Here is an 18,079-nt window from a genome sequence, read left to right as displayed (position 1 = left end):
ACTGATATTTCAGTTCCTTCTGAATTATGGTAAAGCTCATCATTCATAACTAGACTTCACTAGAGTTTAAAATCCTACTTATATCCTCACTTACAGCCCTGCTTATATTCTTATCAAATTCCCACCAGAAAACTTAGACAGAAACAGAGATCTAAAGAAGAGGACATCTATTTATACAAGGCAGTGTGGGACAGCTTATATTGTGTTTTTCCACTGTAAGCTCCTAATTCTGGAACAGTCTCTCATGTAACTGCTCCCTGGATTGATAAGAAGTAACCAAAATCATTACCACCATGATTTAAAAAAATCTACATTTTACTAAATTAAAATATTTATTGATTCAGCTATAGTTCATTGCACTATGGGATATGTGCTGTTTCTAAGCATCCTATTAAACTAAATATCCTATTAAAAAGTACATGCTTGAGCTGTCAGTCTTTCAGCACTGGATCAGAAGTGTTTACTAAGTTACAAGGTGAAGTTACGTGAGTATTCAGTCCTGTAATCACTCCAGTGTCTGTAAGGATTTAGCAGTGAAAGATGAATTCTCCAGGTTCTAGTTCTGCATCTTTTTGAACTAAATTGGCCACAGGGACTGGTCACTTCCTTTAAAATAAGCTGACATCATCGGACAGGACTTATTTGGTGTTGAACACTATTAAATGCCTGAAACACAAAACACATTTATCATGGTTTGGGAACATTTCTACAAAAATAAATTTCATCTTTTTTATTAAATATGTAAAAGATAAAATGTAAGCCTCTATCCAAATCTGTTTTTTGGAAATGGTCAATTATTTCATAAAGCCATTCAAAAAGTGCCTCCAATTTTTGTAGTTGCATTTTACCTCTACGATCAAAAGAACATGATGTGATTTCAAAGGCATTACTGAAAATCAGGCAAATCTTGGAATTGTTATTATTTACTTTGGCAGCTTGGGTCAATTTCATCTAAAATCTAAAACAAGTTTTAGGAACTGAGATATGATGCAAACCAAAACAAACTTACATAGGTCTATGTGACCAGAAGGGATACATCTGAAGATTATAAAGTAATATATGTCTTAGTGAGGTCACTGTCTATAATCTTTGATAAGTAATGAGTTAGGTTCCTGATGACAGGAAGAGGCAAACATCAAGAAGGGCAATGGGGAGGCTCTGGGCAACTACAGGCCAATCAGCCAGACATAATAAAACCATGCTGGAAGCCATTTCCAAGAACATGAAAGACCAGATGATTTGAGAACAGCCAGCACTGGCTTACTAAGGGCTAATCATGCCTGATTAACATGATCACCTTCTAAAATGACACGATCTGCTCTGTCCATAAGGGGATGGCTGTGGATGTTGTTCACCTTAAATTTCGCAAGTGCTTTGGCATTATTTTCCATAGTATCCTTATAACCACAGTGATCAGAATGATTATGCACTGGATAAGTGGATAATATGTCAGGTAGAAAATTAGCTGGATCACAGGGCTCAAATGATTGAATCAGTGGTACAAAGTCCAACTGGCAGTGTGTCATGAGAATTATCCCTCAGCTAGTGATATTAGGGCCAATATGTCTGTACTAACAATGTGGACATTGGGATGGAGTGCACTTTCTGAAAATTTGGGGATGATACCAAATTGGGTGACTAAGGACTAAGGTTGCTATTCAGAGGGGCCTTAGCAAGTTGGGAAAATGGACTGAAATGAACATCATGAACTTCAGTGAAGGCAAATAAAAATCCTGCATCTGGGTTGGAATAATTCCATACAACAGAAAAAGCTGAGCATTTACTGGCTAGAAAGCAGTTTTGTAGAAAAAAATGGAGTCTTGGCTGAATGGGATTCAGCTTTGTTTCCTCGTGGCAAAGAAGATAATCCACATCCTGGCCTGCATTAATACCAGTACAACCGGAAGATCAAGAGAAGTGATCTACTTGGCACTTGGAGTAACAACATCTGGAGTGCTTTGTCCAGTTCTGGGTGCTGCAGTGCAGGAAAGGCATGGACATACTGGAACAGATTCAGTGGAGGTCTGCCAAGACCATTTTTAGGAGGTTGGAGCACATGACAGGAAGAGGCTGAGAGAGCTGTTCAGCCTTAACAGCCTTCTGAGCCTGAATACTCAGAAGAGATCTTATTTCTGTCTACAGCTATGGGGCAGTGTATAGAAGGTGGAATCAGACCTTTCTTGGAGGTGCGCAGTAGAAGGACAAGAGGCAACACATGTAATTTGGAATTCCAACTTGATTCAAGGAAAAAATTGTTCACTATGACAGTGGTCAAACACTGGAACAGGTGCTCAGGGAGGCTCTGAAATCTGTATCCTTGGAGATGTTCAAAACTCAACTGGATGTGGCTCTAAGCAACCTGGTATACTTGGCCTTTGAGCAGCAGGTCAGATTAGATGATCTCCAGAGGTCCCTTCCAACTTACGTGAGCCTATGATTCACCTATTCAACAGAGACTAAAGAAGCTGAGTTTCACTTTTACTTCACATTATTTATTTCTGATAAAGAATATTGGAGGGGTAGAAGGAGAAGGACCATGAACACAGAAAGGAGTATGTCAAATTCATGTCTACTCAATATCCTATTCAAGCATTTCTTTGGAATCTGATATGTTCATATTTCTGATAGGTAATGCTCATGTTCTGAAAGTTGGAGCATGGAATTAGAGACCTAAACTTCTTCCCTAGTCTCCCATAAGCTGCTATGTTATCCTTGGCAAATTATTTGTGCTGGAGCTCACAAGAAATTTTGTGTTATACTAGTCTCTTCATGTAAAACGGGCAGTATTTCCTACACTCATAAGATCTTTTGAAATTCATTAGCACACATGATCTTGAAACATTAAATACCATTGCTTTTATTACCACAAACAGTACAGAAATTGCTACCAGTAGTACAGAAATTAAAAGTGAGCCCTGGCACTCCCAAGTCTTAATTTACTTTTTGCCCTGATAGTATATATTCCTCTTTAAATGTAACTTTTTACAGGGATAAGAGAATTTCATCTTTTCAATACACTCTGAAATTCATTTAGATTAGCATAATATGCAGCAGGATTCATATAAGAAAGCTTCATCTAACAGATGAAGGTGTTTCTGCTTTGTCCTAACCAAGGTCAGTTATTTTGCATTAGCACTAATTATGTTCTACATAAAAAATTAATCCTACACTCTGGAATGTGTGTATACACCTGCAGATATATGCAAAACTCCCCTTTCCCAGTCTCAGTCAACCTGTCAAAGCATTTAGCATACTGTTCAGTGTGATAAAAATTTGCTTAAGACAATATAAAACTTTCAAATGATTCTCTTACAGAATAAAAACGTTTAAAAAACTAAAAATGCTGTACTTGGCTATAAGAAATGAAGTGAAGAAGTAACAAAGGAATTGATCATGTTTTTTAAGAAGACCTAAAAATTCACATGGTACACAAGTGTTAGGCAGGTAAGAAGGTAACTGATGAATTTAAAATTTTATGAAGAGCTAAGGTCTCTATTAGCACTGAAAAGGTGTAATCCTGCTTGTCCCACAAGAAGGTTGAGCAGTCACAAAGAGCCCTCAGAAAAAGATGTTGAATATAACTTGGGTTTACAGTATTACTGTTCAAAAGCACAAGTGCTATTCTGCAGCCAATGCACCACTGTGTGGGCTACCAAGACACCAGTCAGTGTAGCGTATTTCTGCTGTGTAGACCAGTGCAGGTCTACATAGTATTCTAAAAAAGAAAAAAGACAGATGAATGCTGTGTGGATCTCAGCGTGGAGGATGATGATTGTAATTGCATGTTATTACCAGAGTGTATAAAAAGTGTAAAAACATTGCACTAGTAATCATTGTCAGTTCCCTTTTTTTCATCAATATGCAGCTCTATCTCAAAGGCACCGCAAGGCATGAAAGGAAGACCAAGCCATCTAGCAACAAGATGTTTCCTTTGGAGATATCGAGAAGTGGTTCTCTGATCTTTTCAGTTACCCAGCATGGCAGCCTGCAGTCAGCAGGATCCAGAAGCCCTATGCGTTATCATTCTCTTGATCACAAAACAATGACTGGAAAGAGCAGGGAACAACTGTAAATCAAAGAGCTGTTCTCAATAACGTGTGTATGAACATGCAAAGAAGACTTAACAGAAGACCAAAAGTAGCCAGCAGTAGTGAAAACAACAGAAATCATACATAGGGTCAAGTGAAAATGGAGAGAGAAGCCACTCAAGTCATAACCTACATCCAATGAAATCTTGCAACAGCTGCTGTCTTGATCCATCTTTCTCTTTGGAAAAGCACAAGAGAGGGGACAGTTAACAGTACATCCTTCCACAGAAGAAGTTGTTCTTGGAAGAAATGAAAAAATTCTGTATAGCTAATGATTTCTATTTTCTATTTTCTATCCTAAATCATATTCTATGATTTTGACTGACCTTCTCTCTTCAGACTTTGTGCAGACAAAAAGGATATATGCAGCAATGTGTAGGCAGTAAAAGATTAGGATTGGTCATATCTGCTGGTTTATGTCATCAAACTAAAGATGGTGAAATCCATATACTACAAAAGGTGCAGCACTGTCCTGGTTTCAGCTGGGAGAGAGTTAATTTTCTTCAGAGTGGTTGGTATGGTACTGTGTCTTGGACTTAGGATGAAAATAGTTTTGGTAACACTGATGTTTTAGTTGTTGAGCAGCCTGGCTTCTGCGTTGCCACTGAGTAAGCTGAAGGGGATGGTAAGAAGCTGGGAGGGGACACAACCAGGACAGCTGACCCATACTGACCAAGGAAATATTCCATACGTATGGTAATACGACACCATGCTGAACAACAAAACTGTGGGGAGTTGGCTAGGGGGAGGCTACTGTTGCTGAGTGACTGGCTGGGTACTGGTCAGCATATGGTGAGCAATTGTGTTGTGCATCACTTGTTTTTTAAATTTTTTTTCTTCTTCTTCTTCACTTTCTTATTAAACTGTCCTTATCTCAATCCGCAAGTTCTCACGCTTTTACCTTTTTCAGTTGTCTCTCTCATCCCACTGTGGAGGAGTGAGAGAATGGCTATGTGGTGCTTAGCTGCCTGACAGGTTAAACCACAACAAGCATGTACCCTTTTTTCTCACTGATTAGTAATTAGTAACTGATTTGAAGATAATTGCTACTGGAAACATGGAGAGGCAGGTTTGTGCTGATTCTCAAATTTAAAGGCCACTGAGGTGCTTAATGCTGCCTAAAGACACAAATCTGGGCAATGTCTGACTTTAAGACAGAAGGGAGAAGAAGAGATAGCAGTCCCTCAAAACAAAGATTTGTTTCTAAGTTTGCCAAATTTCTGTAAACTGTTAAGAAGTTTGCCAAATTTCTGTAAACTGTTAAGACTGAAAGGGTAAGAGGTAAGTACGGCTGAAAGGAGGACCTGAGGGACGTGTTTTCCCTACCTAGTTCCTATGACTGGCCAAACAATAATACTGCCAATAGTGCAAGTTAAAGCAATCTAGCAGTTCATTGCCCTTCATTTGGAATTCACTTGCAGAAGCTTAAAGTTCACTGGGTCAGCAGAAATCTTAATCTGTGAAGTAATGACGCCTGGCAAGTGGAGTGGCAAAAAGGGTTAACCTACTGGCAATCTCTGTTCCTCAGCAGATGTGCCATAGCTAAAGCTGTTGTAAACTGCTTCTGTGTTTGAGCCAAGAGATAACATGCTTACCTATCCTAAAACACATAAAAAGGTGTTGAGAAGGCCTAATCTTAAAGCATTATTTGTCATCATCTGTAATGATTCTTTGCATCTGGATTCTTAGCATTCTGGAGCCCTCATAAGGATTAACATCAGGACCCAACTGTGCCAGCTGCTATTAAGTTAAGGTTAAGAAACAGTTATCAAAGGAAACAGTACGATTGTAAGGTATTAGAGCAGTTCTATAGGAGAGACAGATCCTGCCCAGCTGAGTGGAACTGGCTCCCTCACTTTCAACAACACTAAATTCATTCAGTTTAACACACACACAAAAAAGTACCTGAAATCAAATCGTGCCATAACTTTTAGCTACAAGGTGTCACCTTCTCTCACACCCAAAAAAGCCTGTGCTGACATCTTGTTTTTTCACTTCAAGTTGATATCACAGCACAATCTCTAACAACCACAGCTCTCTGTGAATTCCACATATATTAGATTTTCGCATAGTACACTCCTCCACTTAACATTTACATTATGTAGAGGAATCTTATGGAAACAGTTTTACCACTAGTGTCATCACTGGTGTATGCAGGTGAGTTGCATGACCAAACCTAACAAAGATATCTAACTGGGTAAAATAACACTCAAAATCCCACTCAAATTATGACCAAAAGAATTATTTAAGCCTGAAACTTGGAAGACACTAAAGCTTAACTTGGGAAAGGTAATTTTGGAGGGAAAAGTTCTGTCGATTATACAGTTGAGCTTGCTTTTAAATAAGAGATAATAGGCAGTATGGGTAACAAGGCAATGCGACAGAGGACACGTGTCAAGACTGTTGCTGCCATCCATAAAAAGAATTTTACTGCAAATGGCAGTGTATGCAGCATACAGCATAAGATCAGGGTAGAAGGAAAGATCCTAAGAACAACAAGCACGAGGAGAAAATTAAACACACAACTAAAATAATCAAATTTTCAGTTAAGTCAGAACGATGTTATTCTCATGCAAATTATGCTCTGTGATGCTGAAAGGATAGAGACAGAGCATTCAGAAGAGTATAATGAAAGAAAAAAATAGCTGTGAACAGAAAGAAGGAGAAAGTGAAAGAGCTTCATATTCAGGGAATGAAAAACGTGAGACAGAAAGGGTAACTTGCAGGATGTGGAATTCTTCACTCCGTTATGCTTGTCTCCTCATTTCCTTGCAATTTCATGACTGGTAGAATTTTATTTGCATGAAAATAGGATGAGAATTCTGCACTGCCACATAAGGAATGTATGAAGAAATGACTAGGTGAATCTTGCAGTGAATCACTAATCCTGCAGTCCTCATTTCACAGTTTCAGGTTCATCTTCAGGGGAACAGTACACATTTAGGGAATGTCACTTGATAGATTGGATCAGGTGTTTTATAAACACTGGATGAGTCCATTCTGGTCACTTATAAATAGCACTATTAGTTTTGCTTTGTTGGTTTTTTTTCTAAATAGGGAAGATGCATTTAAGAAATACTGAAATACTCCAAACATCGCTAGGGAGCATTATCTCTTGACCTTGGACAGATCCTTTCATTTAAAATGGAAAAGCGAAACAATGGAAGGTATTGGTAGGAATTCTGGATAAGGTCAGAGACTTATCATCAGCAAAGAAATGAAGAAAAGGGATTTTTACAGGAAATAGCACACCATTCACAAACTCAATGAATAAAAGTGACGAAAACACAAGATGAAAATATCTGCCCTTGGGAGAGAGAGAATGAATAACCTCAGGGATTCCTTCCCCTATTTTCTGTGATTTCATATAGCAAAGTAGAACTGATAGAAAGAGCTAAAGCGGGGTCTTGGTTTCACTGTTAGTAACTGAGTTAGAGATTCCCCTGGCAATATGCTTGTTAAGAACACATTTTAAATGCTTTGTTGATTAAAGAACAAAAAGGTTGGGATGTATACAGAGCAGCACGTTTGGCTTTCTGACAGCAGATTTCTGACAGTGAGCATTTTAAAATCAGATAAATACCATTCAGAGAAATGAAGACGTATTTTAAGTTATTTGAAAGACTCCTAGGAGGCAGCACAACAGAGCTAAGAACTGAAGTAAATGCTGAAAAGGTGCTTCTGGCAGAAAGTGATACCTGGTAGGCTGTAACTATGATAGAAGTTAATTGCTTTGGAAGAACATTTGAAAATAAACATTAGCTTGTCCATCTCCCTGCTCTTTGAGACAGAAAAGCAATACTAGGCTCATCTGCAAAATATCATTCCATTTTGAAAGAGAATCAAAGATCAATACTACAGAATCCATTTTTATTTCACACTGGAACGAAACAACCTAAGCCTTTTGGAAAATTTCTAACGAAAAAGCATACCTCATAACACTTTATTCTGATGGCATGGTATTTAGGTTATTACATGGCATGTTAGAAACCCTGGTTCCATTTTCTATCAGTTAATGTTTACTGCAGCTGAAGAATCCTAAGCCCTTATCAGGCTATATTGGTTACCAATATGGACCCAAAAAGTAGAACACCTTCGTGAGCTAATAATGAGGTAGTCTGAATTTACAGCCCAATGTATCCCTTGATCATGGGTGGTAAATCACCATGAAAAGGGCTTCAGTATCATCTTTTTCACAGCCCAAACAAGTGTTCAAAACAGACTACTACGTTCAGTTTGTTTCCCTATTTCTGAAGACCATTCCAGGCAAAAGGAATTTGAAAACCATAGTCTTCCCACAAAATTTTCTTTCAAGAAGAGGAAAGGCTTTTGCCAGAAAACTTCTATCATATGGAAGAAATTTTTTAGGTGAAGAATGCACGGCTTCAGTAAGTTCTACAGTTCCACAATATTCCTTCCTGAGCTGCAAAGAAACTAAATTTGGCTCTACTAGAGAGTTCTGAAATCCAGAAAATGGTGGATTTCTATATGAATTACACAACCATTGTGTGTTATACAGTAATTCAAGACAGAGATTTGACTTTGTAGAAGTTATTCACAGTGAACCATCAGAGTAGAGATCTTTGGATGACTGAAAGGGTGACCAGTGATTGTTTCCATACTGGTATGACGTTATTTTACACCTGGCAGGAGAAAATCACATTAATTATGAGGCTGTGGTAATCCTAGTTAATTTTGGTGATTCTATTTCCCTGTAGCCAAGGAAGAGCTGTATGTCTCTGCTGGAAAGAAAACAGTGATTCAGAGAGATTAAGTCCTGAATTCCTAACAAACAAAACACCAGACTGGAGGCAACAGCTTGGATAAGGTAAGCATAACAGACTAGAAAGTCTGCAAGAACAGTTATTCTATGATTCCTACAAAGCTTAAGCCATAATGCCTCCTGTCCTGGTTTCAGCTAGGATAGAGTTAATTTTCCTCCTAGTAGCTAGTAGAGTTTTGGATTTAGGATGAGAATAATGTTGATAACACACTGATGTTTTAATTGTTGCAGAACAGTGTTTACATTAAGCCAATGACTTTTCAGCTTCTCGCTCTGTCCTGCCAGTGGGCAGGCTGGGGGTGCAGCAGGAGCTGGGAGGGGACAGACCCAGGACAGCTGACCCAAACTGGCCAAAGGGGTATTCCATACCATCTGATGTCATGCTGAACAATATATATATATAGGGGTGGCTGGCCGAGGGGGGAGGCCGGCTGCTTGGGGATAGGCTGGGCATTGGTCAGTGGGTGGTGAGCAATTGCGTTGTACATCACTTGTTTTGTATACATTATTATTAGTAGTACTATTATCATTATTATTATTATTTTCTTTTCCTTTTTGTCCTAATAAACTGTCTCTATCTCAACCCACAGGCTTCATTTTCCTGATTCTCTCCCCCACCCCAGAGAGGGAGGGGGGAGGGTGAGCGAACGGCTGTGTGGTGCTTAGCTGCCGGACGGGTTAAACCACTACACTCCTTAATGTTCTACCAAGCTTATACTCTTCAGCATATAAGACTATAACCCTCAGAATCGCAATGTGCCATAGGGAGAGGCAGAAGTAAAAAGAAGACAGCATACCAGAGAAAGTAGAAAGTTTGTATGTTATTCACATGCACGGTCATAGAAGGCATATATCCTTGCAAGTTAAGACCTGAGATTTTTTAGCCTTAACACCAACATAGTGCCATAGCACCAGTTCTTGTCAGCTCTGGAATCCCAAGAATTTCCAGTTGGACTAAGAGAAAGAAGAGGAGAAGGGTGGCTTACCATATGAATGTGCATATGGCAACATGTCTCAAGTAAGTGACCTTCATTTCTCCTCACATGATTATCAAGATGACATTTACACACTAGGTGTCTGCCCTCTGGGGCCTTCTTGAGGCCTTCTTGAGTCCCTGACTTATTTAAGCTTCCTGAAGGAGAATCTTGTTTCATCAGAAATGAGGAATGTAGAAGACCGCTCTGCTAAGAGCTGCATAGGACCTAGAAGCCTCTGAAGGAAAACTGCAGAAACAGAGATGGTGCTTCAGATGGTCTTTCTGTTAAGGTCAGGCACAAAATCAATGAGGTACCTTGAACTCCTGGAGGATGTTCAGCTCACATCTGATGGTTCTACCCCTGCTCATTAACAACATGGCCTGACACCCACAGTGTGTATACATCTGATACCTACAGTGATAATCTGGGGTGGAAATAAGTATAACTAGGTACTGTTCTGCCATGGAGGCAATCAGGTGAGGGAAGAGTGCTCCTCAGGCACCTGCTCCTAAACAAAACAAAGTCAAATCATGCTTGGTGCCCAGGGTAAATAGGGTAGCTTTATTCTTATATAACTGTGGTTTAGGAAAAAATAAACTCAAGATATAAAGCCGGGTACCACTTTAGGGTTCAAATGGGTAAACCTAACCTAAGAAGGATCAGCTATAAATTTATATCTCCCTGACTGACATACTTGAAGTAATAAATACAGGTTGCCCAGAGAAGCTGTGGATGCCCCATCCCTGGAAACGCTTCAAGGCCAGGTTGGATGTGGACTTGGGCAACCTGACCAAAGACCTGCCTGTAAGTCACTCTCAGGAAATCAGGGATGGAATGTAATACAGGTACATGTAATGTACAGCCTGAAAAAGCTGGTCCTTGTTGGTGTGTATTACCAAATCACTTAAAGTGCTTCCTACATAGCAGAAGCAATCTAGGCAGAGGTAAACTTCAGCAAAAACAAAGTCCAGGACATAGCCAATGTACTTCACTGCTTATACAAGCACTTCAGCTGACAGTAAAATGGTTTGTAAGGGCCTCAGGAACCAGTTTAGAATCATAGAATCAAGAATCATAGAATCATCTTCAAGGGAAGGAAAGAGAATTACATTCCTGCATCTGAGGCAGGCTGCCAATAGCCTTACTGAAGATCCAAGAAGCCAGTGCCCAATGGCAAAACCTTTAGAAGCCCTGACTTACGATGAGATGAGCACATCTTGTGAAAGAGTGAATTTCAGTGCCCAGTTTGGGTGTTATGAAGGTGTTTGTAGTGATGGTATTACTACCATTTGTACCATTATTCTGGCCTTAAACATGCAAGGGAAATTACTGCACTTCTTTAAGTTCAAGGCAGGATCAATGCAATCAGTGCCCCTTGTTCTTTGATATAATAAAAGGAACTTTGTATAACTGTCTTCTTGAGATAAGAAACCAACCTTATACCTTCTAGAATCAGAGGAAGAACATTTTACTGCCAAAGTGGGATCTTACAACAATGACCTCTGGAAAGAATGGAAAAGGTATACAGAAGGTGAAGGACAGAAATGCAGAGAGCCTTTGCAGTGGTTCTGAAGTTACATGGGTTCAAGCCCAAATCAACCTGATCCGCTTGAGTAGTAGAGAGTGCAGGCAGGGAGGTGAAATATGGTGAGAAATGGGTCAGGCCCACCTCTTCAAAAGTTCTGACCATATGGGAAAATAAGATAATAAGATATTAGAAATACCCTACTGGACAGAAGTTGGATCATACCATGATGGTGTTGCTAAAGCAACTTGAGGATTTATACCGTCTAGTAAGGTCTGCGATGATGACAATGCAGCAAGTGACTGTATTTTTAAAGATAATTAAAACAATCAAACAAACAAACATAAAATTTCTTGCTTCTAAGAGTTGATGTAGACTTCCCAAAGAGCAAAGTATTACCTTTAATTAGGATATGAGGACTTCTTGAGACTTAAGACCAAACAGTGGCTCATTGTCCGTAATTCTGGCAGACAGCAGAAGTCCATCTGGAATACAATTAAAGGTGCACTCGTTTTCCCTCTAAAATGGCAACTGAAGTGGAAGTGAAGGAAATGTAAATAAGCTGTATGAAGAGCAATATGGCACAACATTTCACTGACAGGAGAAAATTCATTCAGTGACATCTCTTTAATGAGAGCACTCTTTACTCTAAACCCAAGTGGTTTGCTAAGAACAGGGGAGGTAAAAGAAAAGACGGAAGCCCGCAGTATTTCTCAATGTTATGAAAGAAATTGGATAAAAATTTCTAAGAATCACTGGATGGCTCTAAAGGAAAGTCTCTTGCAGATCATCTGAGAAGACCAGTTTCTTGTCTGCCTCACAAGACCTAAAAAAAAATACATCAGGCAGGAAGGAAGGGGGTGTATATATCTAGTTTTCTCTATTTAAGATTTAGCTGCAGGTCACAGAACCACACCATGACTAGGACACAGACCCTTCTAAGAGTCAGTCTGAGATACTGAAGCAGCCACTCTTCCTGTAGGAAATTAGTGGCACTGGCACTCATATCTGACAGCAGTCCCGTTCTCCCAAAGTAATCTAACTCAAGACTATTCTTAGCCTGTGCTGATATTAAGTGTTATGAAGATCACAGTCATTTTAATAATACAGCAAATGACAGAGGACTATTATAGATCATCTCAGGGCTTGCAATAGAAGGCATCTTTCATCAGATTACTAAAATTACATAGTCATCAACTTTTCCTACTTTTCCAAGACTGCCTGCAGCAGGGTCAAAAATCGCAGTCCATTTACAAGAGCTGGTAAGGTTTTCTGAGGAACTTTCTAGTGCTTTCTAAAACAACTGTTTAGAAAGCACACGAAGAAATATGGAATTTTATGGAAATGCACTACACTTTTAAAATGTAATAAAATTCTATAAAAAAATCAGTTATGGATTTTATGAGTATCATAACATAGAGTAGAAATAAACAATCAGATAAGTCCCTAAATAGTAAGCTACCCACTCAGGTCTCAGTTCCTAATTAAATTTCTGTACAACCCTAGTTAATGTTCTTCTAAGGAATCAGTTGTTCAAACAGGGGCTGTCCATAAACTTGTCAGCTCTTGGCCGATACCTGCTGATACAGGAGGTACTGAAGAGTTATACAATGTGTTTTGCAAACTGATTTTTTAACCATCTCCCTAAACCTACTTCTAGAGTCTATGTTTGTCTTGGAACTTGCAGGCCTAGTGTAACTAAGAAGCTTATTGTTCATAATATCTTTTTAATTCTGTGCCTGAACTCTTGTAAGCACTGTGAACTTACTCTCAGGTTGGTTAATTGCTTCTATCAGAGGGCAAAGTAGCAAAGCAGTACACTACGCTGCTCAGTCCCTCTAAACCACATTTTAAATACTGTTAGTGCTGGGTAATCTCACTTTGTAGATAGACCTTGAGTACTGGATTTTCCAATGATATATAGGTCCTTTCCATGATTTTTTACTGACTTCCTGTAAGACGATGGATCTCACTGGAATTACAACTAGAAGTGTTACTATCACCTTTAGAAAGCAAGATGAGCTGCCTCATAGCTTTTGTCAGCTTAAATCAGTTTAAACAGGGCATCATTAAACAACAAATTTATATGGGTCACTTGCTAGATCTGTGAACGAATTGCAAATTAACAAGCATAGATATTCTAAAAATAAAGGAACATATGCACAGGTGTTCACAAGAGGGAAAATATTTTACTTCAATATTATCATCTAATACAATTTCAGACTTAACAACACCCTGTGATTTCTAACATAGGGTCTGTCTGCTGTCCTACGATTAAGTGGATGATTTAGCATGGGTGACAAGATATGAAGTGGTATGAAAATTGTGCAAGTGTTGTCACCTACTGCAACTATTAGCCCAACAATTAACTCAAACTGAGACTTCTGGTCTTCCAGAGGTGGTTCTTCTAGGTAGGTGAAGATGTTTACAGCCAGAGCTGAGCCTGCCAAGAGCTAGCAGGGCAGAGTGTGTGATGGGCTTACTGCTTTTAGGAAAGGAAACAACAACAAGAAGGGAACAGAGCAGAATCTCATCATGCCAGAATCTCTTCTGTGAGTGAAGAACCCCTATCTTGTAAATGGTTCATTGGGTATATCTCATCAATGCTTGCTTTGCTTAAACACTAATATAAATATTGTATGGGGTGTGTAGGGCATCGGAATGGAAAATACAGAGTAATAAACCACTTGGAAGCCTCCAAACTGCTGGCTTCATTCAGCAGTCTATGCTACCCTGTGCCCTTTGTCACATGAAAAGAATCTGGTAGAGATCCAGCCACTACCCTGTCAAGTTATCAAAAGGTCGTTCTCACTAATGGCCATAAAAGTAACATAAAAAGACCAGCACAAAGGTAAGCAATGGGTTAACTGAGGAACTAAAGAATTATCTTCATTGTCCAATGCACTTCCTCATCTCTTCCACTCTCAGGCTCCAACAATACAGAGAAACAAGCCATGCTTTAGTCTTGAAAGAAGAACGTAAGGAAGCTCACTAGTCACTAGGGAAAAAATCTTTCAGCGATTACTAACATAGCTACACAAAGGAAATAAATCAATTTCCAGTCATAATATTTACATTTTTATCAACAGTAGGCAAATTCAGTCGTTCATTTAACACCACATACGTAATAGAACATTGTTTTATATCATCATCATCATCCACTTTTAAGTCAAAAGGCAAGTCTGCAGCATGAGATTTTTTAGGAATCTTAGAGCAACACATACACACACACACAATTCACATGTAAGAAGTAGCTTGCATAAGGTAAGTAAGGTTAATGGCAAAAGCTTCTTTCTATGCAGAAGAAATTGGACATTAATGCTTCAGCCTTAGGAAAAAAAAGTTTAAAAATGAGAAATGAAGTTGTACAACAGATGAGAACTTAACAAAATCGGTGACCTTTCAACTCAGATAAAGTCAGCTAAAAAAAAACACAAACCAAACCAAAACCAAAAGGACCAAATGAGACCAAAAGAGAACCTCCCCCCACACGCACATACAGACAAAAGTGAGAGCACAACAAAGGAAGTGGAAGAAAAGTGTTACCCATAAGTAGCCGCCGTTTCACCCGCTTGTCCACATCAGCTACTGACGTGGCATTGTACTCAGAACTCTCAATTGCAGCCTCATCCTTCTCTAAAACACAAGTAAGGGACAAACATGGAGCAGTTGGTTAATCACAAGCCCAATTTTCCGCTGCCTAAGACAGTTTCTTGGCATGGCACAGCCAAAGCCAAGAAGCAAGGCATGAAAGCACTAAATCCCCGTTAGAGAGTTAATTCCCTTAAAGACCCCGGGAAAAAATTAAAGGGAGTTTTGGGAAAGGAGGATGAAAGAGGGGGAGGAGGAAGAATGGTCAACTACAAAGTAATTAACCAGATACATGAAGGTTAATTACTACTGGAGAATAAGACAGCTAACATGAGTGCCCCAGAGAGTTGTTAATGATGGAAATTAAAATTCAAGGATGCTAGTTAAACAACCTATTAAAGACAAACTTTAAAGTGATTCAGGCTAGTGGTGGCATCATGATCTGAAATTGGCAGGTGGAAGACCAAGACAGACAGAGAAAGCAAGAAGAGTCCGGTGATGGATGGGCATGGATGCACCATAGTCTTGTACACATTGACACATCATGAAGAGGAACCAAACAACAGCATGCACATTGAACAAAAACAACAACAAAAATAAACAAACAACAAACCAAACAAACACAAAAAAGATCAATTTGGGCAGTGCTGGTTGCCTGCTTGTCTATGAAACACTACTAGCTAAACATTCAATGCTAGAAAGGATGTTGCAAGAACAGGGTTTAGTAATTTTATAAGCATGCAGTAAGCAAGATGATGTCAGCAAAGGTCATTGTACAAGGTAGTCTCTGATATCCTATATGTAAGAGTTTCAGACAGCATAATGAGGACTTAGTTTGGTTATGCTTCATTAGAAATACACAGAAACAGTCACAAGTGTGGGAAGAGATGATCAGTAAGTGAAATAAAAATAAAGATTTCTCATACAGGAGAGCAATGGAGAAGCAGCAGCTTGGTAAATAAAATGATTTATACAGAAAAGGAATTGCTTTATTAGCAAAACAAAAACCAAAATGCAAGTGGGGACTTTCACATGCAGCAAACATAAAAAATAAAATAAAAGGATAAGTTAAGCAAACAAAGACAAAATATGTTAGACAAAGGGTCAAAAAGTATTTATATGGCATTGCAGAAGTTTGCATTCTTGCAGTGATGCCTGGAATCTACACACCACTGAAGACAGCAAACATTGGAATCACTGAAGTGAGGAGGAGGAGGAGGCTGGCAGGTTTTGTTTGTGGCAACACTACATAGTTGGGTAGTAACAAGAGTTGTTTTGTTTTGTTTTTAACAAGTTCTAGATGGGATCAGGCTGCAATGGAGGCTTTTGTTTGAGCTTCTTTTTTTTATTATTTATTTATTTTACTCTGTAAATAATTAATGAACGTCAGTTATCAGACAAGACAGGCAATCAGGAACCATCACCAGAAAGCAGGAATAAAAATGTAAAAAAAAAAAAAAAAATAAAGAAGTATTCTAAGAGAAAGAACTACTTAGTGGGAAGAAAATCAGCACAGGCAGTAATATGTGACTTACATCACAAGACCAAGGAATGTAACATGAAGTTATATGTATTACGTTACAAAAATGGAAAAAAAAAAGTAAAAAACAGGTGCAGTCTATACAGCTTTTAAAATCATTTTTACATGCTGGATAATATAAAACATTGATCTGAGGATATTAGTGAATGCTAAGAAACAGAAGATCAATAATCCATTCAATATAATATGCTCTCAAGGCCCTCACTCTTGCAAATTCTCTGCATCTGGAACTGCCACAGGCTTCAGGGAGGGTTATTTAAACAGAGGGACTGTAAGACTGAGTCCTCTGTTAATCAAAAAGTACTAGCTGAGAGATCCCATAAGCTGAGACACAAGTTGTGTACAATACAGCAAGGCAAAGACCAGTGCTGAACCTTGTTCAGCTCTGCCTCTGCCCATACAACTCTTACCCTGCTACACAATTTGTGCAATCAAATCCATCAGAAGCAAATGAAGTCCTGTGCAGCCTCTGAGTTTTATGCCATGGATCTGATCAAGAGACCACTGAAGATAACTGACAGATTTCCATGGATTTTAGATCAAGTGCTTTGTCTTGCAGTAATGACAAAGGAGACAAAAGATGATAAATGTGTCCATTTTTTTTTAACCTCAGGAAATTACTAGGAATTCATAAGAACTTGAAATTAAACAAACAAAAAACTCAACAAGACCACAATACTAATGAAAGCCATTATGGATTTTAGGCTCTAGCCTGTAAGAATCTTTGAATTCTAACTTACATTGTGCAAAAATATCCCTTTTTATTTAAAAAAATTGGGGGGTTGGAAAGAAACGGTGTTAAGCAAATAACATATTTTATAATCATAAATGTTTGCATAACATCTCCCAAGATGCTTTGTCTCTTGAATGGCTTTCCTACTGGTAATCTTAGTGAAAGCATATTCGCTACAAGTGCTGTAATTTTTAGAATCATAAAAAATACATCAGGGAAGAAAGCACATCACGATGTTTCATTTTCCACAGTAACAGCTTAGAAAAACAGGACCATTTTCCTCACCTTACTTACACAAGGAAGGCTGACTCATGAAAGTGAACAGAAGAGCTGAACTTTCATACTAATTATGTAATGAAACTTTCATACATAATTATGAAAGTTCTACACCTGTTCATTAAAAAAATTTAGAGTAATGAAAAGAAAAGTTAAAGAAGAGTAACAAAGGGATACTTCATTAACAAACATTTTGACAAAACACACACAAATGCTTCTCTCTATACATAGCGTGACCTTTGCTGTTATGGCCAGGAACTGCTGTTACACACTTCTGTCAGCAATGATGCTAAACTCCTGGGAGATACAAACACACACACGTGCACGCACACACACACACACGTATGTGCACATATGTATTTTACGAGGAATATGAAATAAAATGCGCTGCAGAGAAGTACTTACCAATGCAGGTTCGGCCATCTGAATGTAGGGCATACTTCTGATGACAACCACACACAGGACCAGTATCAGTGTCATCACAGGTGTGTTGGCAGCCTCCATTCCCATAGTTACAGGTTACTAGTTAAGCCCCAAATGAATGTGTATATATGTATATATAAATA

At 38.7% G+C, this 18,079-nt stretch overlaps 1 protein-coding gene across 9 annotated transcripts in view; it reads right to left on the bottom strand.

Annotated features, from left to right (window-relative positions):
* The window catches only part of SCUBE1 (signal peptide, CUB domain and EGF like domain containing 1), a 245,185-nt gene that overhangs the window by 78,347 nt on the left and 148,759 nt on the right, over window positions 1–18,079 (bottom strand). For 6 of the 9 annotated variants that reach the window (XM_048050144.2, XM_066990329.1, XM_013184669.3 and 3 more), the window contains 2 exons: window positions 17,919–18,035; window positions 14,920–15,009 (listed from right to left, as the gene is read on the bottom strand). The exons of 1 other annotated variant lie outside the window; for it this stretch is intronic. In XM_048050144.2, the coding sequence (XP_047906101.1) occupies window positions 14,920–15,009; window positions 17,919–18,035 (207 nt within the window). The remainder of the gene's footprint in view (window positions 1–14,919; window positions 15,010–17,918; window positions 18,036–18,079) is intronic. 2 more of the 9 variants (XM_048050141.2, XM_048050140.2) reach the window with 1 other exon arrangement.

This window comes from Anser cygnoides, chromosome 1, assembly GCF_040182565.1.
Source record: "Anser cygnoides isolate HZ-2024a breed goose chromosome 1, Taihu_goose_T2T_genome, whole genome shotgun sequence".
Classification (NCBI taxonomy): domain Eukaryota; kingdom Metazoa; phylum Chordata; class Aves; order Anseriformes; family Anatidae; genus Anser; species Anser cygnoides.
The sequence above is the reverse complement of the archived record's forward strand: the minus strand, read 5'-3'. Positions and strand labels throughout refer to the sequence as shown.